At 41.2% G+C, this 24,374-nt stretch overlaps 2 protein-coding genes and 1 long non-coding RNA gene across 4 annotated transcripts; all 3 read left to right on the top strand.

The window, feature by feature from the left end:
* The first annotated feature begins 3,706 nt into the window (after window positions 1–3,706).
* On the top strand, window positions 3,707–6,569 carry LOC143326077 (arylsulfatase I-like). The gene is made up of 2 exons (XM_076739549.1): window positions 3,707–4,020; window positions 5,171–6,569. Exons 1-2 carry the CDS (start codon window positions 3,707–3,709, stop codon window positions 6,567–6,569), a joined length of 1,713 nt encoding a protein of 570 aa, XP_076595664.1.
* A 1,506-nt stretch (window positions 6,570–8,075) lies between these two features.
* LOC143326270 (uncharacterized) lies at window positions 8,076–10,786 on the top strand. Its single transcript, XR_013077609.1, has 4 exons — window positions 8,076–8,259; window positions 8,350–8,694; window positions 9,601–9,711; window positions 9,826–10,786. It is a non-coding gene; the product is annotated as an uncharacterized LOC143326270 (long non-coding RNA).
* Window positions 10,787–12,040: 1,254 nt separating this feature from the next.
* On the top strand, window positions 12,041–23,831 carry LOC143326268 (uncharacterized). Of its 2 annotated transcripts, XM_076739824.1 has the most exons (8): window positions 12,041–12,089; window positions 14,332–14,652; window positions 14,838–15,095; window positions 17,869–18,189; window positions 19,220–19,540; window positions 19,726–19,983; window positions 20,058–20,174; window positions 23,037–23,831. In XM_076739824.1, the coding sequence occupies exons 1-8, from the start codon at window positions 12,041–12,043 to the stop codon at window positions 23,228–23,230; spliced, it is 1,839 nt and encodes a 612-aa protein (XP_076595939.1). In that variant the 3' UTR covers window positions 23,231–23,831. The 2 variants fall into 2 exon arrangements, with proteins under 2 accessions (XP_076595939.1, XP_076595940.1); XM_076739825.1 differs by lacking the exons at window positions 12,041–12,089; window positions 14,332–14,652; window positions 14,838–15,095 and adding an exon at window positions 16,976–17,126.
* The last annotated feature ends 543 nt before the right edge of the window (window positions 23,832–24,374 follow it).

Raw genomic sequence — 24,374 nt, 5'->3', positions numbered from 1 at the left:
TAAAGGTTTTGGCTCAGAGGTTGGCGCACAGGAAGAAAGAAACCCTCCGTCCCGTCTTACTCAGATTAGAAAATTGGGGTGAGAGGGGAAGTAATGTGCAGGCTTACTGGCAGGGCTGCCTTGATTAGAAAGGGGGTAGTGTTCATGGTGAAGGGGAGCAGCCGTATTCAGTAACAGCACCTCTTCCTTTAGCCAAAGCCAACATCTGGTCGACACAGCAGCAGCAGCAGCAGCAGCAGCAGCAGCAGCAGCAGCAGCAGCAGCAGCACCCCCCAGTCTCTGCTTCCCTTTCAACTCATTATTGCATTTCACGGCTCCCCAGGAAAAGGTTTAGAACCAGGTTGGAAAGTGACGTAAAAATGAAATGACGTTGGTTAATCCTCGGAGATGAAACACGTGAGTTTATACTGCTTTGGCTTTTTGTTCATTAAGATTGATCTGACGGAGGGAAAATGTAAGCCCAGAAACAGAGGTGACAGGTCAACACACAGCTAACTTCGTTCACGAGCCGCTCCTCTCTGCACGAAACCACGCTTTGATTGTGTTTCTTAAATCCACTTTCAATTAAGAAGCAGCGAAACAGGGTGTCGTTAAATTTATGATGTTCCATGACACTCTGCTCACATCCTCTGCAAGAAATTGGATAAACTAGGAGGTTAACGCACAACCAACAAACACACCACAGATGTTCACAGCAAAGTTTAAATGCAACTCAGAGACTTTGAAACAGCCTGATCCAGCTTGCTCTCGCCTGTTTAAATCTCTAATTACTAACGGTGAATTTTCCTCTGTGAACACGTCTTGAGGACATGTAGTCACGGAGCAGTGTGCGGTAAAGAAAACATTTACATTTAGGAAAGCAGGAGAGAGAAATCAAAGAGATGAAATGAATGAAATAAAAGTCTGAGAATGTGATCTGCAGACTTTCCACTGAGTCACATATGGGTCAACTGCAACTCAGCATGACTGCTTCATTAAACTGGAGTGACCCTCTTTGACATACCTGTCACGACCACTAACTGTGCTTGAATCGAGCTTTTCCTGGAATGAGACAGCCACGGTTTACAAGAATGCTAATGAATTAACATATTTCTTTTATTCTTAGCTCATTTTGACATTGAGCAGCAGCCCAAAATAAGACATGACAAACAAAAACCTGAAAATAACCTCCAGAAACCGAGCATGGTGTTTGTTCAACATTTAAGGGTCCATGAAACGCCTACTCGTGGTGCATTGTAAGGTAACTGTTTCCATAAATACTGCCATCAAACCATTTCTTGGCTAATGGTTGAATTCTTTATTTCTGGCCAGAGGACAGGTCAAAAAAGTACTGGCAGATGTGCGATGTAAGCTGTAAAATATCTGCAGCATCGACCCATCAACATCTTCTCAGACTTCAGACGAGTATGTGGGGATGCGCTTGCATTAATATTTGTGTGTGTGTGTTGTTTGTGTAGCGGTGTTGGTTGTGAGTAGAGTTGTTGTTGACTCGGGGAGCTGCCGCAGTTACACCTCTGACCAACAGAAAACAGATGAGTCACATCTCGTAAGTGTGGCTGCCCAAAGACCTGGAGACTCTTAACTTTCCTGGCAACATACACACACACACACACACACACACACACACACACACACACACACACACACACACACACACACACTACTAACTCTCTGTCTGCGTTGTTCACACATATCATGAACTCGCATTGATCAGTACCATGAAGCCCCTCAGTGTGGTTGCACAACATGTCTCTGGTTTGGTTTTTGGTGGGATTGTTGCTGTCCAAGCCGCTCCCTCCAGGAAAACTACATAAATAAACACGATGGTGTAAAACTTCAGGTGCACCTCAATCATTTTTTTCTTCTCTCTCTTTCCCGGCCTGACCTGCCTTAAACTCTGCTCCAAAGATGCCGCTGGTGGGCAAACACCTCCGGCCGCAGCTTCACGCCCTTTAGGGGAGGATCATACTTCCTTTGGCTGCCCCGCGACCTCCGTGCCCACAAGTCTCCCCGTAACCATGATCAATATTTGCAAAGTGTGATGTTTTACCTTCCAGTGTGTTGACCAACTCCTGACAACGACACATCTCATTTTTTATGTGTGGGTCACATTTCACCTCAATAACTTTGACTTATTCAACAGATTTGGGTTTAAAAGAGGATGCAAATATTCTTATTATCAATATTGTATTTTATGCCTGGGATTAGGCCCCATCCTACAGATGTGGGGCTTCAGGAATTAAAAAGCATCCATGATGGAAAGACTTTTTGTTTTTTGCCTTCTCTCATGTAGTTTAACAGCATGTACAATATGCTCCGTGACCCCATGGCTGTTGATATTTCTAGTCCGGTAAGTCTGCATGTGGGCTTTCTTGCCTGACCGCCATGCTACCTCATGCAGGTTGTGAAATTTGGCAAACCTCAAGATCAGAATGTCTTATTTTTTGTAGGTGCTGTTACAGAATATCTCATGTTGTAGCACCTTTCATGTGACAGGCACAGACACACAGACAGGGACCTCAGTGTAGCCCATGACCATGTATGAATACACCACAGCCGGAGTCAGCCTTTACATTGAAAGGGCGCTGGCTAATGGCACAGACGCATCAGTCAACGCTGGCATATAACAAAGCAAAATCAATATTTTGCTCTCCATGGGCCCTCCTTGATTCCCAGTCAAAGTGAATCTGCAGCATTATGAAGGTCTACAGTCATGATGCTGTGGATCCACGCATGCACACAGGAGCTGTGGCTGAGGCTGTGCAGTCCTGCTGCTTTCTGTTGACCTGCTGGAGGATTTGTCAAGTGGTTCTTTGACGCCTGGTTGGAGATGTTATCAGAGTCAGGGACGTCTGCTCTGTCTCTCTCCTCAGGTCTGCAGCACTCATAAAACAGCAGGAATAATAAGAGAGTGTTTGTGAGTGCAGTGGAGTGGAGTGGGCGAACAGTGTCCGTGATTGTGTCTGCAGGGCCCCTTAGGGCCCCGTAGCCGCCCCGCGACTCACATCTCCCCCACACACCGTGTTTTTCTGAGTGAGGGTCTTTCTGTAGAGTCTCTGTCATCCACTGCTAAACCAGGTCAGATGGGATTTTTTTTTCGTGCTTTCTAGTCATTTGTAAAGTAGGCAGCGTGGTTCATTGAAACCAAAATGCCATGAAATGGTGTGGATGAAGAGGAGGGTGTTTGAGGGAGACTTTCATGTTTAAAGCCTTTTTTTACACTGAATGGATCAAAATGTCAAACTGTGCAGCCGAGCTACAGTCATCAAATTCCTAAAAATGATATGCATATATAGCAAAAATATCTTCCTGCTGCCTAGACATATTAAAATTATAGGCTACCATTAGAGATCTAATGTAAGATGTAAACTCACTGTTAACACCTGGATGTAGTGGAAACATGTTTTTTTTGCTTGGTAGGGGGCTGATGTTATTCCAGGGAGGAGGCACAGGGGCGGGGTTAATGGGACCACTGGGGAAAGTGAAGTGTGGTCAAAGGAGGCTGAAGCAGTGTGCAGAGTCACTCAGGATGGACGTGTAGCCTTACTTGGAGTCTCTACTACGTTTTGGATTGATGAACTGAGATTTTCAACATCTGTGGCATCCGCTGAGTTTTAATCCATCCCATCCTCACAGCACAATGATTTGCTGACAGTACACTGAATCCTCGCTACTTTGACTGCTTTAAAGTGGACCAGGTGGAGCCATGGCTACCACTGCTCTGACCGGGTTCTCCATGATGAGCCTGCTCAGCCTCGGGTACCTGACCTGGGACCTGATGAGTCCCAACCAGGTGGAGAACGAGCCCGAGCAAACATTTGTGGACCGGCCTCCTGTCGCGCAGCCTCCTCACATCATTTTCATCATGACAGACGATCAAGGCTTCAACGACATCGGCTACCACAGCTCTGACATCAGGACGCCGGCGCTGGACAAACTGGCTGCGGACGGAGTGAAGCTGGAGAGCTACTACATCCAGCCCATCTGCACCCCGTCCCGCAGTCAGCTCATCACCGGCAGGTAAAGTGTGTGTCCTCACCTGAGGCCGGTTGAAGGATTCAGTTATACGAGTCCTGCTTTCAATACCTTGCTAAGGTCCTGTCTCACTGGACAGGAAGGGACCGGTGAAAAACTATCATCTGAAAAGCAACTAGTGACCAAAGCTCTCAGACAAATGTAGTGTAGTTAAAATATATATTATATATTATAATATTTCCCTTTGAAGTGGAATGGAGTGAAAAGTTGCGTAAAATGGAAATACTCCAGTAGAGTGCAGGTACCTCAAATTTGTTCTTAGTGTCTAAAAGATAAATCTGCTTTCATAATGAAATGCAATTATTAGAGCAGATGTATTTTACAGTAAGAAATTTTACACTTATTTTTCACGTTTCATATCGATAGATTTGGGATGTTGTTCTTCATGTTTCAAAAATAAAAAGGAGTAACGAAAAATAGATAAATAAAAGTATCATAACACAGGCTGTAGTCTTCTGGAGTGTGTCCTGATATGTTTCTGAGAGAACTGCAGTGGAAGTCCCTCTCATGCACAGTATTGGTCTGGTATGATCAAAGCAGCACATTCATTTACTTTAGCTCAAAACTGGTACAAAGCCATAAAATAAACTCTTATTGCCATGTCTTATATTTGACATTTACTGAGATTTCTCTGAGATGTTAAATAAAAGTTTGCTGTATGAAAAAGCAGATTACTCCAGTTTGGAAACGTTCAGCATTAACATGAATATGAGATCTAAGAATCATGAGATCATTTTGATTCAATTTTTCTTCCTGCCATATTTAGACTCTGGTGACACAAGTAAGTACTTTGTCTTTTTCTTGTTTATTTGGATTGTATACATACCTGAGATAAGTAAAACAAAAGTTTAAAAAAAAATCTGAGATCAAGTTTTAGGCGAAACAAAGCAGAAGAAAACAAAACATGTCGGCAGCAAACACAGCTCTTTATGTGGCCTGTCTGTCTTCACCTCTTCAACATTTGTTAACCACGTATGAAGTTGAGGGAGGAAATGGGAACAATCTCCCCCTCCCCTCCCCTCCTCTCTTACCTCCTGTCCCATCCTTCTGTGTGTGATTATCTAACCATCTGTTGGATCTGATTATTGATAACACATTTGTCATTTGACTGTTTTCTTAATCATTAACCCTACAGGTACCAAATTCACACTGGCTTGCAGCACTCCATCATCCGGCCCCGCCAGCCCAACTGCCTGCCCTTTGATCAGGTCACCCTCCCCCAGAGGCTGCAGGAGCTGGGCTACTCCACCCACATGGTCGGCAAGTGGCACCTGGGCTTCTACAAGAAGGAGTGCCTGCCCACTCGCCGCGGCTTTGACACGTACTTTGGCTCCTTAACGGGCAGTGTGAACTACTATACCTATGACTCCTGTGACGGCCCAGGGCTGTGTGGCTTCGACCTCCATGAGGGTGAGTCGGTCGCCTGGGGTCAGAGGGGCAAATACTCCACCCATCTCTACACACAGAGAGTCCGCAAGATCCTGGCAACCCATGATGCTCAGTCCCAGCCGCTGTTCATCTTCCTCTCCTTCCAGGCTGTTCACACACCCCTGCAGTCTCCGCGGGAGTACATCTACCCGTACCGTGGGCTGGGAAACGTGGCGCGCAGGAAATATGCTGCTATGGTCTCAGCTGTAGATGAGGCTGTACGTAATATAACATACGCTCTCCGCAAGTATGGTTACTACCAGAACAGTGTCATCATCTTCTCTACTGACAACGGTGGTCAGCCCTTGTCTGGCGGCAGTAACTGGCCGCTCAGAGGACGTAAAGGTACCTACTGGGAGGGTGGCGTCCGAGGTCTGGGGTTCGTCCACAGTCCTCTGCTGAGGAAGAAGAGGAGGGTGAGTAAAGCCCTTGTGCACATCACTGACTGGTACCCTACACTGGTTGGATTAGCAGGTGGCAATGAGTCCCTGACCGAAGGGGTGGATGGGTATGATGTTTGGGAGGCCATCAGTGAGGGGAAGGAGTCACCCAGGCTGGAGATCCTCCACAATATTGACCCTCTGTATAACCGTGCACGCAGTGGCTCCCTGCAAAAAGGATACGGCATTTGGAATACAGCCGTGCAGGCCTCCATACGAGTTGGAGACTGGAAACTCTTAACAGGAGACCCCGGCTATGGAGACTGGACACCGCCACAGATGCTTCCAGGTTTCCCTGGCAGCTGGTGGAACCTGGAGCGCCACACCGAACCCCGGAAATCAGTGTGGCTTTTCAACATCTCCGCAGACCCCTATGAACGTTTTGACATCTCTGAGCAGAGACCAGATGTTGTCAAAGAGCTGCTGGCTAGATTGGTGTACTACAATCGCACCGCGGTGCCAGTGAGGTACCCATCAGAGGACCTACGGGCTGACCCCCACCTGAACGGAGGTGCCTGGGTGCCCTGGATAGGAGATGATGAGGAGGAGAACTGGGACAGCGTCTATCAGAAAAAGAACAAGGATTGGAAGAAGAAGCTTAAACTGTCCAAAAGCAGGTCATTTTTCAGGAGACTCAACACTAGGATCATGTCCAACAGGATATAGAAAGGACATGACTTCCAAAGGTTCAGTGGAGACCCCTGAAGGACAAGGTCATATGAAGGAGGGCTCTGTCTGTCGATGGAACGTTTGTGTTTTCTTTTTCTCGATAAATGAACAAAACCTCTGCAAGATCAAGCTGCAGTAACTGAGTCGTAGCTGCAGGTGTATGTTCGGTCTCGCTAGAAGAACTGATTGGTGGAAAAGTCCAATGAAAGTGTTAAATGTTCAGTTGGTTTGTATCCATTTAGAATAAAAAATGTGTGAGTTGAATATTCTGTTCTGAAAAACAAGACTTGATTCCATTTTACAAGATGACAGCTGTGTTACATTATGCTTTGTTGACAATCAAGGACACTGTTTTCCCAAGAGACAGAGAAGCATACAAGATCAGCTTATTTTATAAATCAGAAATACTGTATTTGACATGCATTACAAGGTAACAAGGAGAAATCATCTGCAACCGTTTGTAACTATGATGAATATAAATCATGACTACCTCTATGTCGGTGTGACATTAGTTGCAAGATTTATTTTCTTTCATTCAAATCCAGTTCTCAACTTCTTCTGTTTATTTACACATTTTTTTTCTGCTGAACCCTGTAATATCAGAAGAGGCTTTTCTTGTTCTTTCAGTCCATGTGTGAGTACAATCTCATTGCCATTCAAGACAACTAAAATGAGCTTATGGGCTTTTGCTGAAGGCGCATTTGTCACCACTATGATTTAAGAGCTTGTTACAAGATTATTAGTATCAAAGGGATTAGTAAACATGCTATGAGTGGAAAGAGACCGTTACAGCGGAGAGGCTTGTGGCTTTGGTTCAGCTCTGGTGCTAAATTCGGCAAAGCATAACACATTAAGAATAACTCTGTAGTTACCTGCATCTCAATGGTAGGAAACGAAAGTGTACGCTATTGTGCTGATTCATCAAGCAATAGCCAGTACATGTTTCAGCAAGTTGTGCACAGAAGCATATAAAGTTGCTCCTCTGCATGAAGAGATTAGAGTTAAGGTTACCTGACCTACAGGTAGATCTGTAGGAAACTTGTGTGACCATAATGAATTCTGCCCTTAGAGGCCACAGATTGGTCAGTGGCCTCTAAGGGAAACCACAAGCCTTAATTCATTTTGTCTCTTGCAGTCACCCACATGCGTGTGCGTACATGCATTGTTAGAATTCTCATTTCCATTTTTTTTGGCAGATCAAGAGCAAGTACCTTAAAAACAACCATAGTGGCCTTAGCCAATACTTTGCACAAACTGTGGTTGAAACATGTTGAAACTGTTATCTGTGTCACGCACTGTTAGCTAATGCTAAGCTGAGGTTCAGTAACACAGATGGGATTTCAACCAAGAGGGACAAAAGCTTGCACGTGCTGTAGCTACATCATAACACTACAGTTACAGCGCGCTGCTCAAAGGCTTGTGTTTGCAAGGAGATGTGAGAGCATTTCATTTCCTGCTTTCCGACCACTGTGCCTAACCGCCACCCATTTACCATTTCCTGTCAGTATCTGGAACAACCTCTGGGCCGAGGTTCATCATCGTTTTTCATTTCAGTAGATTTAACAGTGTTTGATTCGTCGGTTTCCTGGAGATCATATATCTTTTTAAGGCAAACATCATTCTGGATGACAGAGCAGCATGGAGCAAGTTCTGATTCTTCTTGTGACGTTAGCTGGAGTGACACATGGTAAAATCCAAATCCAAGCTCAACAATTTGCAGAATTATTGTAATAATATGCAAAAGGTGAAATGTTCTATGGAATGTGCTTTTTTCTAGCTTTCTTTCCAGATCCTGAGATTAAATGTAATGCCACCCACAACACATCTCTGTGTTCTGTTACTCTGGGAGGATCAGTGTATATCCAAGCCATGACCAATGCCAGCGGGCATCAGCTGCGGTGTAAGAAACAGCTTCCCACTGGATCCATAAATGTGTTCACTCTGAAGAAAGAAAAGGTGACAATACAGGAGCCATTCACAAACAGGACCCAGTTTTTCATCAACAACGGGACCCTGAAGATCTCGAACGTGGAGAGGAATGATTCTGGTCAATACATCATAGACGTCTTTGATGCAAATGGGATGCTCGTGAAAAACATTCACATAAAACTGGATGTTCAAGGCAAGTGTTTCAAATTTAACCTTCTTCAGTGAAAACAGAAAACACAATGCGCCGACCTAGCAGCGTAAAATAAGAGATTAAAGGAGAAAACAGAGGAATCTTAATTCACCAACTTTGATCATAGTGTTCTGCAACTTTTTCATACTGTTCATTGAGAACAGTGAAACTCTCCACCGTGCACTCAGCGTTTACTGTGATCCAAACACCTGCTGATATGAAGGCTGTGCAGTGCTTCTCCCAAAAACTACCTTTTCTCTTTAACTGGGTGACACTTTCTGTTCCTATTAGCAACTTGCATGCAAATCTAAAAGTGAAAAGAATATAAGTGAGTCCTGCATTGCATGGCAGCAGAGAGAATATTCTTAAGGTATGCTGCAGATTTCTGTTTAGTCACTGTTTATTTCCGATTTTACGAAATCTTCTCCCTGGGTTACCTTTGCTTAGCACTGATGCAAGGCCGTGTGAAAAAGAAGCGTTAGTGCAGAACGTTTACAGGAACTCTCAGTATGTGTCAGCCTGGGTGTTTTTCTCTTTTTTTTGTCTACCATCTGTGTTGTAGAGATTTGGAAAACATCCATCGGGGGTGTTAACCTGCTATAGTTTTGACATGTGTTGAGTTTTTTCATGTATGTGAGACAGTGAGACAAATTTCAGACACGTCTGACAAGAAAGTCAAATCAAAACTTTAGCTTGACACTCATCTCAAACACATATCTTTAAGTGTGTAAACCAAACATAAACACAGAGTGTATCCTCCGGACATCCCTTTTGTGAGCTGCATAGCACCTGCACTCTAAGAACAGCTGTAGAAGTCAGATTAGCCTTGATACTTGTGTTTGGATCTGTTTATAGAGCCCTTGTGGGTTATAAGTACATATAATTAACATTGTGGTTTCTTCTCCTCAGAAAACATTTTGCCCATCTTGATCCTAGTCTGTTGTGCAGTGGGTGCTCTGCTGTTAATGATGATGATATCTTGCTGTGTCTACTGCAAAATGAGGCGTCATAAGAAGTCAGGTCAGATATGACAAGCCTGTTTGTCTTTCAGCTTTTCAGTCAATGCCATAATATGTTGGCAGACATCCTGCTTTAACTGTGAAATCATTTTGCTTTATTCCGTCTTTTGTGCAGGCTCAGGTAAATAACTGAGAATAAACACCAAAGTATGAGTTTGGACTTTGATGAACTGGACCTTTATAACGGAAAACTGGAGACTCTGAGAACCACCGAGACTGTCCGCACAACTTGGGAGCTGGAGCTGTTTGGCGTTTTCTTTTCATATCTTGCATTCGTGTTAACAAATACTTGTGTATGCATCATGTCCATCTAATTTTAGCATAGCTGTGCCACCATATTTGTGAGGTCACGGGTCAGAATAAAATGGTGTAAATCATTGTAGGTTTGATCTGCTCTGCTGATAGATAATAAAAAAGTGATTGTCATAATTGACACACCAAAAAGTTGTCTTTTAAGTGTACTGGAATGACTGTAACAATCTCTAAAGACAGCACCAGTGTAAATACCTTATTGAATATTGCATGTTCATTGTGCTTTTTACATAATGGGACAATGTTGTCAATTAAATGCTGCTGTCTGATTAAGTTGCATTATTTCTAACAGTTACAATAACTTTATTGATATGAATAAACAATACTTTAACAGCACCAGTTATTTATGACTTCGTGTAGTGCTTTTATTGAATATTACATCAAAGATTACCAGGAAGTAGATGGCAAGAATGGTTTATTTCTAAAGGCTGTTTATCTAGCTCTTATTGGTTAATGATGAGGCTTATTAATCATGTTGTGTTAGGGTGACGTCTGCAAGCTGTGTTTAGTTTTCTCTCACATTATGTCCCGAATAATTAACATTTGTTTATAATCACTTTTAAATGGAGCTTTCTGTTCTTTTTCAGCCTGGATATAAGAGACATTTATGTTTCATGATGTATATACTTTGTCTGTTAGTTACAGAGACTTCACAATTGTTTTCATTACCTAAAATATATGCTTTTCTGTGTATATACAAATAGTACAGCAGAGATGAAAGTTTTAATGACTGTAAAAGTCCCCTGAAATCCTGTGCCTAGTCTCATTTCCCACTCATTATGTTTAAAGTAGAGACATACCACACTTTGTAGACATAGCCTATGCAAATGTTTTATTTCTATTTTCATCTCAAATGAACATGATTGTTCAAAAAAAAAAAAATAAATAAAAGAAAAGCTGTGGGAAAAGCTGTGCAGATACGATATGATACTTTACATACAGTTTATTTTTACTTTCTTTATAGCTCAGTGCGATGTCAGTGTGGTGAAACTTTACATATAATCTCATTTACATTCTACATGGAACTCAAGAAACCATTTTCACACCTCTGTTGAAACGCTTAGTTTACAGTCTCCTGTTAATGATGCACAGCTAACCAAAAAGATTTTTTTTTGTTATAAATTACTCAACATGCTCCCAGCATATATGAGGAACTGAGATGACCAGTTGGCTGCCATATTCTGCGTCCTTTACCGTGATGTGAATAGACACAAGACGCAGTTTGAATTAGTCCAGCATAGAGACTGATGCAAATAATTAAATAAATAAATAGAAAGTGTTAAAATGACTTCATAGAGGTTTCATACAGTGCATACAACCATCCTGGGCATGAAAACATCAACTGTCCTCCTAAAACAACTTGATGTTGGCAGAATGCCTTCAGTCCATTTTCCAAAGAAATATGGATTTAATTATGTTGAAGCAGAGCAACAGTAAAATTCACAGCTCTTGATGATGGTCTGAGGGCTGAATGCATCGCTAATGAAGTCCTTTCACAGAGTTTCAAGACTTTTGGTCCAAAAGACCTTTGTAGTAAAATAAGCAAATAAAGCTGTGTGAAAATCAACTTAAAGTAAAATAAGTGTTGCTGAGCATTTAATGTGGATGCATCTTTGCTCTGCCTGTCAAAAATAAAGACAAAACTTTACATGTTTTCACTTCTTCAGTTAGTCCGACACAGTGCAAAGCTCAGTGATAGTGTATATTGGCCTGAAACAGTCTGCAGGGGAAGACACCAGGAGAAGACATCAAATAGACAAGCAGATGACTGATTACTGGGCTTTTGGTGTTGATAACTTTGCAAGAGTTGGCCACACGAACTGTGCTTCCTCTTTGCTCTATCAGCTGTACTATAATAAGATCATAGTGCTTGGGTAGAGTTGTCACGCCATGTCTCAATGTGATCACTGAGAGAGGACACTTCAGGCTGTTCAGGGTATGATGTGCACGCTTGCTGTTGAATAAAGTTTGCCTGGAAGTGGCTGTCTGGGTCAGCAGAGGCTGAATATTGGGAAGACATGGAAGCTGTGACTGGACTGTTGCTGATGCTTCTCGGAGTCTGTCATGGTGAGCTGTTTAACTGGTTATTTTTACACATTTTATGCAGGTACAGGATCAAGTATATTCAAAATGTACACTTGGAAATCATCTTCCGTGATGTGTTCACTGATTCACACTGTGACCAAATTCATACAGGAATCATGACACAGTTGAATTAGTTACATAATAATAGTGATATTTTTCCATCTTGCTTTTCAAAAATGTCTTTCACTCACGTTTAATTTATAAATCCAGTGTACCCTTGATTTCACAGTATTCTTAAAGTGGCTTTAAAATTAGGAAAAAAAAAAAAAAAAAAAAAGCTTTATTACATTGTACCAATGCTTCACTGCAGCAGCATGATGCTTATCTTCATAGGAAACATTAAAAACACAAGACACCATGATGCACAGTCACCTAAAGTTGAAATATAGTAGAAGTCTTTTTCATTATTTTGAATGTAATTCCAGAAAAAAATCATAATTTGAGGAACTTCACCTGAACTTAAAAACTGAACTTAACAGTTCTAGACAAATTTTACTTAACCAGAGGGGCACATTAAAAAAATGGCAACAAAGGATATTTAAAAATTTGAAACTTTATTTTACTTTAAAATCATATAAACATTTATTTTGTACAAGAGTGAATACAGGTGCAAGAGAGGTAGGGCCATAAAAAATGAAAAATGAAAAATACAGTACAGGGTACAAATACAGGGTGTCAGTGTCAACAAAACTCCAGGGTACAACAAAAGGTACAACAATGTTCCATTTCCTATTTATGAAAGCGCCACTACTGTGGACAGTCAAGTCCTCACTGTCAGGTTCAGACAGACAAACTGGGGACCCACAGAGCAGACCAGAGACTCTCAGGTAAAAGAGACGATATTTATTTAACAGTCCAAGGTCGGTACACGGGTGGCAATCAGAACAGGCAGCGGTACAAAATCACGAGGCAGATCGGGAGTCACAAAACAAGTGAAAAACACAAAATAGGAAATGAGAAAACCTTACAAAATAAAACAGGAAGCGGCAAAACAGAACACAGTCTAGGACCTGACACATACTTGATTATTCGAACTGGCACAATGCTGGACCAATTGAATTTTAATAAAATATAGATACACTAGACTACAGCAACAGGACACAGCAGTTGTGCTGTCTGGCAAAACGGTCCACAAATACATCAAAATCCAGAGCCTTGACCCCTCTGGACACTATGCTCAGGACACCAAGGTCACTGAGTCTCTCATCAGTAGTGGGGGACCGCAGGAAGGATTTCATCAGTTTCAGTGTGGAGAAACTGCGTTCGGAAGAGGCTGAGCTTACAGAAAGGGTTACAGCAATCTTGCACAGTCTAAAGAGCTCAAACAAAAATCCCTGTATGGCTCGATAAAACAAACCAGCTCAACTGTACTACATGACTTTTTAACTTCACCACTCTGTTTTTCTGTCCAAAACTCTCTTAAATTGATGGAGCTCATGCCCTAAATCATCAATGTCTGCATCATTCAAACAGCCAAATGAAAAAAACATTGCTCTCCTTTAAACAGGCATCACTCTGGGGGCTCAGAGACTGTATGCTTCTCAAGAGCTCACCTTGATTTGTTTCTCACTGCTGTTTCTCTCACTTTTTTGTTTACTGGGGCAAAAAAGGATGCGATGTCCCTTCCTCGTCTCATGATAACTATTTCAAGAAAAAAAAAAAAAACCTTGATTGTCAACGGCTCAGGAACTTTCTAAGAAACACCTGGTTATTTCTAAGAGTAACAACAAATCCAGAGACTGATTCAACGTCATTGTGCAATTACAGTGAAAGCTACAATTCTGAGCTCCAAGTTCATCATGATTCTTGATATCTTGCACATCATTTTATCCATTTGCCCCCTCATGTAATTTAGTGTCTCTTTTTGAAAGTTATACTGTCCACCATCATTTCAAATAAAGTTTTGTAGGTGTGAAACAAACACAGCATGAGTTTGTCATGTCTGGGTGGGATTATTCTTTTTACCTAAATGAAAAAATGTCATTTTCCTCTGTTAGCTGAACCTTATCTGTGTTGCAGTCACAGGCCTATGTGACAGTCAGCTGCGCATCAATAATAGTGTGTTTTCAGTGTGGTCAGCGAGTCACAGCTGCACAAAAACTAATTTTATTTGCTTTAGATGAATATTTGCATGTGACCAAAACACTGTCACTGTCATTCATTTTGCAGAAATGTAATGATCAAACTGTGATATTTACTTTTGTTTATTTATCTTGACTTGCAGGTGTGGAAACCTCCTGTGATGGCAGACAGGATGGAGCTCAGTGTTATGGAGCTTTGGGAGGAGCTGTGGTCCTCCAGCTGATGGACAGTGTCTCAGAAATATTTATATTCTTCTGGTCAAACAAAACAATAAATATACTTAGTTGGAGAGACAATAAGATTTTGTATAATTTGATAGGAGACAGATCATCATTTACTCCCAGTAACGGAACATTTAGGATCAACGACCTGAGACGGACTGATGGTGCTGAATATACTCTTAAAATGTTTGATTCAAAAGGAATGACTCTGAAAACACTGACTCTACAGATGATCATTCAGGGTAAGTAACTTTTTTAGCCTCCTGGGGAATTTAGTAATATTGACAGACATACGTCTCATATTCTTCTGATCAGCTACGTGTATCTCATAGTCTACAGATATCTGTAACTTGTTCTGTGTTAGAAACTGTATAAAATGATGAAGACTGTGTTCACATCAAAATTGATCTCAGTGCATTTCCTTCAGCTCCTGTGTCCTCTGTCCGGCTGGTCTCTGAGCGTCTGTCCCAGGGAGAGATGAGGGCGTCCTGCTCCTCTGAGGGAGGGGACAGTCCTCAGTACAGCTGGACTCTGGATGGACACACACTGACAGACGCTCAGCTCCTCTCTGGAGATAATGAGAGTGAGGACATCACTCTGAAACAAGACGTCTCAGGACAACTGGTCTGCTCAGTCAGCAATGGTGTCAGCAGAGTCTGGAAAGAAGAGACGATATCTACCTGTGGTGACGGTGGTACCACTATCACAGGAACAGTCTCCACCACTGTGGGTAAGGACATGGACATGATGTCCTCCTCTCACATCACATCTCAGGGTCAAACTGTTGCTTTCTCCAGCACAGACGACACATTTTAAGTCCCAGGCAGGATCGCTTCAGAATCCTTTAATGTGAACGCTGAAAGAGGTTTTTCTTGCTGTCAGGTATAAAGTAGCATTAATGGAAATACTCAAGTGAAGTAGAAGTATCTCAAAACTTCCTCCAGCAGAGATGACTCATGGTGCTCATTGTAAATCAGTGAAAACTGACTCCTGTCACAGCGATAACTGTACATGTGATTGTTGTGTCTCTTTATCTGAACAGATCACTCCCTGCTCATATGTGGTTTGCGAGCAGCTGTGGCGATTCTCATATTAATTGGGATTGTCGTCTATTTTGCTTGGAAGAAGAAGAAGTACGAGACAGCTGAAGGCTCTGCCGTCCCTCGAAAGATGGACCATCAAGACGACTCTGTTGTGATGGTTGAAATGAGAAGTTCAGCAACCGAACTTTAACTTCACGAAACCGACGGCTCAGCGTTCCCTCTCACCTGCTGTGATTGGCTATGTGTGTTTGTGGATGTGACAATAGGGTTTGAAGGAGAAATTATCTTCTGTTTTTATTATTTTTAAATTCACGTCTTAGCAGCTCACTATGAATACCTTCCTACAGAAATGGTCCGTGAGTGTGGAAGCTCTCATTGAACAAAAGTTATGTGTTGTGGTCATAACTCTGTGATCACAAGTGGAGCCGTCTGTTTGATTTTTCTTCCAATTTTCTTGAAAATTTTCTTTGAAGAGAACATTGGATGTTTTGGAGATAAATTATTTTCACTTTTGCATCTGTATTTGTCTTATTAGCTATGTATATTCTCAAAATGGTGAAAACAAGCTGAAAAAAGAGGAAGCTCAAACTGGACTTTTGCACCCTTAAAAAGCTCATATTCACAGATATGTTCAAAGTGTTAACTTGTAAATAGTGAATTCTGTAAATAGTTTTGTGTTTTCCTCATCTGATTATAATTACAAATATAGATATGCTTTGCTTCCATGTTTACAAAGAGCAAGAATAAAACCTGTCAAAGCAGTTCATAGTAAGAGCTTTCATTTAGCTGCTTTCGGGTGTTGTTACGTATTCAAAGCCTGTCAATCACTCTGTCACGTGTCAGCAGTCAACTTTTTTGTTGACATTTTGATCATGAAGTGTACCTTTAACACCTGCTGAGGGTTGAATAAGACTTCCAGACTCATCGTCAGTGTTAGTAGATGTGAGGTTTCCCTCTGCTGGTTTACTGGTTATTATACAAATTTCTCTGAAATGTAGGATGAATTTTATTTATGTGTACATATCCAAAGACTTCACTGTCTAAACCAAAACCTAAAATCCAGTTTGGTTTGTGTAGATAGTTGTTATGTGTCCAGCCTGCTCTGATAGTAATGACCTGCTTGTGGGTTAGTGACGGTTTGAGAAGTCAAACAGCTTCTCACGCTGTGAAATCTGATGAAATTTAACTTTGAATTCATTTACAGATAAGAAATACAATGATGGAGCAGAGATGACAAGACATACAGTTTCTTTTTACTTTTGATTAATTCCTTGATTAATCTTTGAACATGGATATATAGAAATGTCAGCTGTCAGTCTCAAATCCTCTTTCAGTGTGAAGGATGAACGTTTCCCTCTCTTCCACTCGCTCCATCACGCCCATGTGGCCCTCTTGGTCTGGGCTAAGAGGGAAGTGAAACATCACTTCTCTCCTCTCTGCCTATAAAAAGATTAGTGCAACAAAACCTCGTTTGGTCAGCTTTTTGACACGTTCTGCTCTGAGGCTGATCACTATTTGGGACACATTTTCTGCTGCTCGGTGTAGGATGTGCATGTTTGCTTTTGGGTGAAGTGGAAAAGTTTGTCTGGAAGCTGCTGACGGGGTCAACAGAGGCTGAGGACACATGGAGGCTGTGGTTGGACTGTTGCTGATGCTGCTTGGACTCTGTCACGGTGAGCTGTTTGACACCGATAACACAAATTAACGTTTGATTTAATACGATGTGAATGAAGTGTTTTTGTTCAGCCATTGGATTCAAGTAGAGTCATGAGTTTGCAGATCAAATAGTGCAGGCAGGAAACTGCTTGTTGGTTCTGAGGAAATGACCAATTGTATTGATTAAATTAAGATACGACGATCAACTGATATCTGAGTTTTTTTTATGGCTCAGGAACTTTCTAAGAAACACCTGGTTATTTCTAAGAGTAACAACAAATCCAGAGACCGATTCAACGTCATTGTGCAATTGCAGTGAAAGTTACAATTCTGAGCTCCAAGTTCTTCATGATTCTTGATATCTTGCACAACATTTTATCCATTTTCCCCCTCATTTAATTTAATGTCTCTTTGTGAAAGTTATACTGTCCACCATCATTTCAAATAAAGTTTTGTAGGTGTGAAACAAACACAGCATGAGTTTGTCATGTCTGGGTGGGATTATTCTTTTTACCTAAATGAAAAAATGTCATTTTCCTCTGTTAGCTGAACCTTATCTGTGTTGCAGTCACAGGCCTACGTGACAGTCAGCTGCGTGTTTTCAGTGTGGTCAGCGAGTCACAGCTGCACAAAAACCACTTTTATTTGCTTTAGATGAATATTTGCATGTGACCAAAACACTGTCACTGTCATTCATTTTGCAGAAATTCAATGATCAAACTGTGATATTTATATTTGTTTATTTTTCTTGACTTGCAGGTGTGGAAACCTCCTGTGATGGCAGACAGGATGGAGCTCAGTGTTATGGAGCTTTGGGAGGAACTGTGGTCCTCCAGCTGGTGGACAACGCCTCAGAAATATTTATATTCAGATGGTCAATCAGAAGAAGTATAATACTTAGTTGGAGAGACAATAAGATTTTGTATAATAGGATAGGAGACAGATCATCATTTACTCCCAGTAATGGAACATTTAGGATCAACGACCTGAGATGGACTGATGGTGGTGAATATACTCTTAAAATGTTTGATTCAAAAGGAAAAATGATAGAACTGCGGAGTCTACAGATGATCATTCAGGGTAAACAACTTTTGTTGTCTTCAGGGGAATTTAGTAATATTGACAGACATACAAGTCATATTCTATTGATAAGCTACATATGTCTCATATTCTGCAGATATCTGTCACTGTGCCTCTTCTGGCCATTCAAAGATCCCGTCCAAATGTGCTTTCAAAGGAAGTGATGGGGGACAAAGTCCAGTTCTTGATTCGTGTCAAAATATATTCCAAAGTTTATCTGAATCTAAAATGAAGATTGAACAGTCTGAGTTAATCAAAGCAGGAGGATTAAAAGCACCTTCAGAAGGGATCTTTCATTGGCCAGCATGAACAGGACGAATGATGACAGAAAGAAAAACCTCTTTCAGTGTTCACATTAACACTTGACTGTTGCTTTAAGACAGATTTGGAAATTTGTGAACTTATCCTTTAATTCAAGCAACACCACAGTATAAAAATACTCCTTACAAGTAAAAGTCCTCATTGAACTTCTTACATTAAAGTAGAAAAGAATAACCAGCAAAATGAACTTAAACTATTGAAAGTACTCAGTACAGTACTAAATGACCCCATCCACAGTATTTTATCTGATATACTATATATAATCAAATGTTGGATTATTATTGCTGATGTATTACTGTATGAGTAGCATTTCAATGCTGACAAGTTTGAGCTGATTCAAACATCTTTACAGACTCTTGTTCAGTGTCATCGATGTCAATGCATCATGTTTTGTTGTATCGAAGATATTAGTCTTCAAAGTAAATGTAGTGGAGTAGAAGTATAAAGCAGCATAAAATGGAAATACTCAAGTGAAGTCCAAGTACCTCAAAACTTTACTCTAGTACGGTACTTTAGTAAATGTACTCAGTTACATGGCACCACTGGCATGTGTAATTTTCAGTTGTACAAGAATAACTTCTTTGCAAAGTGTGGTCTGAGGGAGACACAGCTGCAGCAAAGCCACTGTTTCTGTGTATCTGACCACAGAAATCAAAGGATCAAGATGCTTTTCTTTCTTTTTTTACAACTTATGTTTCAAATTTTCCAGGTGTGGAAACCTCCTGTGATGGCAGACAGGATGGAGCTCAGTGTTATGGAGCTTTGGGAGGAACTGTGGTCCTCCAGCTGATGGACAACACCTCAGAAATATTTAAATTCACATGGTCAAACAAAACAACAAGAATACTTAATTGGAGAGACAATAAGATTTTGTCTAATTTGATAGGAGACAGATCATCATTTACTCCCAGTAATGGATCATTTAAGATCAACGACCTGAGACGGACTGATGGTGCTGAATATACTCTTGAAATGTTTGATTCAAAAGGAAAGACTCTGAAACCACTGACTCTACAGATGATCGTTCAAGGTAATCAACTTTTGTAGTCTCCTGGGGACTTTAGTAACATTGATAGACATGTGTGTCATATTCTTCTGATCAGCTACGTGTATCTCATAGTCTACAGATATCTGTAACTTGTTCTGTGTTAGAAACTGTATAAAATGATGAAGACTGTGTTCACATCAAAATTGATCTCAGTGCATTTCCTTCAGCTCCTGTGTCCTCTGTCCGGCTGGTCTCTGAGTGTCTGTCCCAGGGAGAGATGAGGGTGTCCTGCTCCTCTGAGGAAGGGGACAGTCCTCAGTACAGCTGGACTCTGGATGGACACACACTGACAGACGCTCAGCTCCTCTCTGGAGATAATGAGAGTGAGGACATCACTCTGAAACAAGACGTCTCAGGACGACTGGTCTGCTCAGTCAGCAATGGTGTCAGCAGAGTCTGGAAAGAAGAGGCGATATCTACCTGTGGTGAGTGAGAACAGGAGTGGGACAGTTTGACAGTGATGATGAACTGTCAGCCATTGATTGTTTCTCCCTCACAGGCTTCATATTCATTGAGTGCACATTATCCAATGGGACGTACATATCACAGTGGGTGCTTGAAGCCAATAACACCCTGTGTATTAAGCCAACAACCACCTCTACGACGACTACTGAGGGTAAGGAGACCAGCATCACAGTGTCAAATACACCCTCCACTAATATCACACTCTCCAATCCAACTGTGACTCCCTCCAGCACAGATGACCCGTGGTTCATTAGTCAGTGAAAACTAACTCCCTGCAGTCGATTCATTCTTTTCTTCTTGAGTAAACAACAGCCTCTACCACGACCACAGAAACAAAGATCTAAACTGTTGGTAAGGAGACGGACATGATGTCCTCCGCTCACATCGCAACTTTCTATCAAACTGTTTCTTTCAACAACACAGAAGATCCACGATACATTAAATTCTTCCTCTGCAAACACAGGAAGAGTCCTCGCTGTCTAATGTAGACACACGTGAGAATTAGCATTATGTTCAGCTTGTCAACTCAGGATGATACTATAGATATCAGCAGCATAGAAATGTGGGTGCAGCTGTAATCATTGCAGTTCACCGCCTCGTGTAGTATAACAGCAGTGTAACAAGCAGAAAGGACGTTCTCTGAAACAATTTATGATCTCTTTAAGGTTGAACAGTGCCTGACACAAAGAGGTTTGTAATCACTGGACGGAATTAACTTGCAAGGAAGTCGGTGCTGTCAGCTGAACCACAACAGTTTTCCAGTCACAGACAGGATCGCGTCAGAATTCTTTAATGTGAACACTGAAAGAGGTTTTTGTTGCTGTAATCCTTCCTCCTGTTCAGACTGGCCATTCAAAGATCCCGTCCAAATGTGCTTTCAAAGGAAGTGATGGGGGACAAAGTCCAGTTCTTGATTTGTGTAAAAATATATTCCAAAGTTTATCTGAATCTAAAATGAAGATTGAACAGTCTGAGTTAATCAGAGCAGGAGGATTAAAAGCACCTTCAGAAGGGATCTTTCATTGGCCAGCATGAAATGATGACAGAAAGAAAATCCTCTTTCAGTGTTCACATTAACACTTGACTGTTGCTTTGAGACAGATTTGGAAATTTGTGAACTTATCCTTTAATTCAAGCAACACCACAGTATAAAAATACTCATTACAAGTAAAAGTCCTTCATTGAACTTCTTACATTAAAGTAGAAAAGAATAACCAGCAAAATGAACTTAAACTATTGAAAGTACTCAGTACAGTACTAAATGACCCCATCCACAGTATTTTATCTGATATACTATATATAATCAAATGTTGGATTATTATTGCTGATGTATTACTGTATGAGTAGCATTTCAATGCTGACAAGTTTGAGCTGATTCAAACATCTTTACAGACTCTTGTTCAGTGTCATCGATGTCAATGCATCATGTTTTGTTTTGTTGTATCGAAGATATTAGTCTTCAAAGTAAATGTAGTGGAGTAGAAGTATAAAGCAGCATAAAATGGAAATACTCAAGTGAAGTCCAAGTACCTCAAAACTTTACTCTAGTACAGTACTTTAGTAAATGTACTCAGTTACATGGCACCACTGGCATGTGTAATTTTCAGTTGTACAAGAATAACTTCTTTGCAAAGTGTGGTCTGAGGGAGACACAGCTGCAGCAAAGCCACTGTTTCTGTGTATCTGACCACAGAAATCAAAGGATCAAGATGCTTTTCTTTCTTTTTTTACAACTTATGTTTCAAATTTTCCAGGTGTGGAAACCTCCTGTGATGGCAGACAGGATGGAGCTCAGTGTTATGGAGCTTTGGGAGGAACTGTGGTCCTCCAGCTGATGGACAAGGCCTCAGAAATATTTAAATTCACATGGTCAAACAAAACAATGAGTATACTTAGTTGGAGAGAAAATAAGATTTTGTCTAATTTGATAGGAGACAGATCATCATTTACTCCCAGTAATGGAACATTTAGGATCAATGACCTGAGACGGACTGATGGTGCTGAATATGCTCTTACAATGTTTGATTCAAAAGGAAAGACTTTGAAAACACTGACTCTACAGATGATCATTCAAGGTAATCAACTTTTTTAGCCTCCTGGGGAATTTAGTACAATTGATAGACATGTGTGTCATATTCTTCTGATCAGCTACGTGTATCTCATATTCTCCAGATATCTGTAACTTGTTCTGTATTAGAAACTGTATAAAATGATGAAGACTGTGTTCACATCAAAATTGATCTGAGTGCATTTCCTTCAGCTCCTGTGTCCTCTGTCCGGCTGGTCTCTGAGTGTCTGTCCCAGGGAGAGATGAGGGTGTCCTGCTCCTCTGAGGGAGGGGACAGTCCTCAGTACAGCTGGACTCTGGATGGACACTCACTGACAGACGCTCAGCTCCTCTCTGGAGATAATGAGAGTGAGGACATCACTCTGAAACAAGACGTCTCAGGACAACTGGTCTGCTCAGTCAGCAATGGTGTCAGCAGAGTCTGGAAAGAAGAGGCGATATCTACCTGTGGTGAGTGAGAACAGGAGTGGAACAGTTTGACAGTGATGATGAACTGACAGCCATTGATTTGTTTCTCCCTCACAGGCTTCATATTGATTGAGTGCACATTATCCAATGGGACGTACATATCACAGTGGGTGCTTGAAGCCCATAACACCCTGTGTATTCAGCCAACAACCACCTCTACCGCTATCACAGAAACAGTGACCTCCACTGTGGGTAAGGACATGGACATGATGTCCTCCTCTCACATCACATCTCAGCGTCAAACTGTTGCTTTCTCCAGCACAGACGACACATTTTAAGTCCTGCTGAACGCTGAAAGAGGTTTTTCTTGCTGTCAGGTATAAAGTAGCATTAATGGAAATACTCAAGTGAAGTAGAAGTATCTCAAAACTTCCTCCAGCAGAGATGACTCATGGTGCTCATTGTAAATCAGTGAAAACTGACTCCTGTCACAGCGATAACTGTACATGTGATTGTTGTGTCTCTTTATCTGAACAGATCACTCCCTGCTCATATTAGGTTTGCGAGCAGCTGTGGCGATTCTCATATTTATTGGGATTGTCGTCTATTTTGCTTGGAAGAAGAAGAAGAAGCACGAGACAGCCGAAGGCTCTGCCGTCCCTCGAAAGATGGACCATCAAGACGACTCTGTTGTGATGGTTGAAACGAGAAGTTCAGCAACCAAACTTTAACTTCATGAAACCGACGGCTCAGTGTCGCCTCTCATCTGCTGTGATTGGCCATGTGTGTTTGTGGATGTGAAAATTGGTTTTAGAGGGAAAATTATCTTCTGTTTTTATTATTTTTAAATTCACGTCTGAGCAGCTCACTATGAATACCTTCCTACAGAAATGGTCTGTGAGTGTGGAAGCTCTCATTGAACAAAAGTTATGTGTTGTGATCGTAACTCTGTGATCACAAGTGGAGCCGACTGCTTGATTTTTCTTCCAATTTTCTTGAAACTTTCCTTTGGAGAGAACATTGGATGTTCTGGAGATAAATTATTTTCACTTTTGCATCTGTATTTGTCTTATTAGCTATGTATATTCTCAAAATGGTGAAAACAAGCTGAAAAAAGAAGAAGCTCAAACTGGACTTTTGCACCCTTAAAAAGCTCATATTCACAGATATGTTCAAAGTGTTAACTTGTAAATAGTGAATTCTGTAAATAGTTTTGTGTTTTCCTCATTTGATTATAATTACAAATATAGATATGCTTTGCTTCCATGTTTACAAAGAGCAAGAATAAAACCTGTCAAAACAGTTCATAGTAAGAGCTTTCATTTAGCTGCTTTCGGGTGTTGTTACGTATTCAAAGCCTGTCAATCACTCTGTCACGTGTCAGCAGTCAGCTTTTTTGTTGACATTTTGATCATGAAGTGTACCTTTAACACCTGCTGAGGGTTGAATAAGACTTCCAGACTCATCGTCAGTGTTAGTAGATGTGAGGTTTCCCTCTGCTGGCTTACAGCGGAGTTACTGTTGTTTATGGAAAATTCTGCATTCAGTAAAACTCTGTGTTGAGAACATGTAAAGATTTCAGGAAAAACAATGATCAATAAAGAATAATCATGCAGCTGTCACTGCCTTGAGAGGATTTAGTAAAAACGTCTCAGTATCAGTAGATTTTGAGTGAAAAATATGTGTGTTTATTGCAAGTTTCATTTCATTTCAAGCCCAATGTTTTTTTAGTGTGTTTGAGTGTTTGCCTTGAGTCAACAGCTGCCAGTGGAGGGAGACAGAGACCAACGAGTCCACAGCGCGAGGAGGAAGACGAGGGATTATACAGATGAGCTTCAGAGCAGGAACATTGCAGAGAAACAGCCTGAGCTTCAG

The sequence above is a fragment of the Chaetodon auriga genome, chromosome 9 (assembly GCF_051107435.1).
Source record: "Chaetodon auriga isolate fChaAug3 chromosome 9, fChaAug3.hap1, whole genome shotgun sequence".
Classification (NCBI taxonomy): Eukaryota; Metazoa; Chordata; class Actinopteri; order Chaetodontiformes; family Chaetodontidae; genus Chaetodon; species Chaetodon auriga.
The sequence above is the reverse complement of the archived record's forward strand: the minus strand, read 5'-3'. Positions and strand labels throughout refer to the sequence as shown.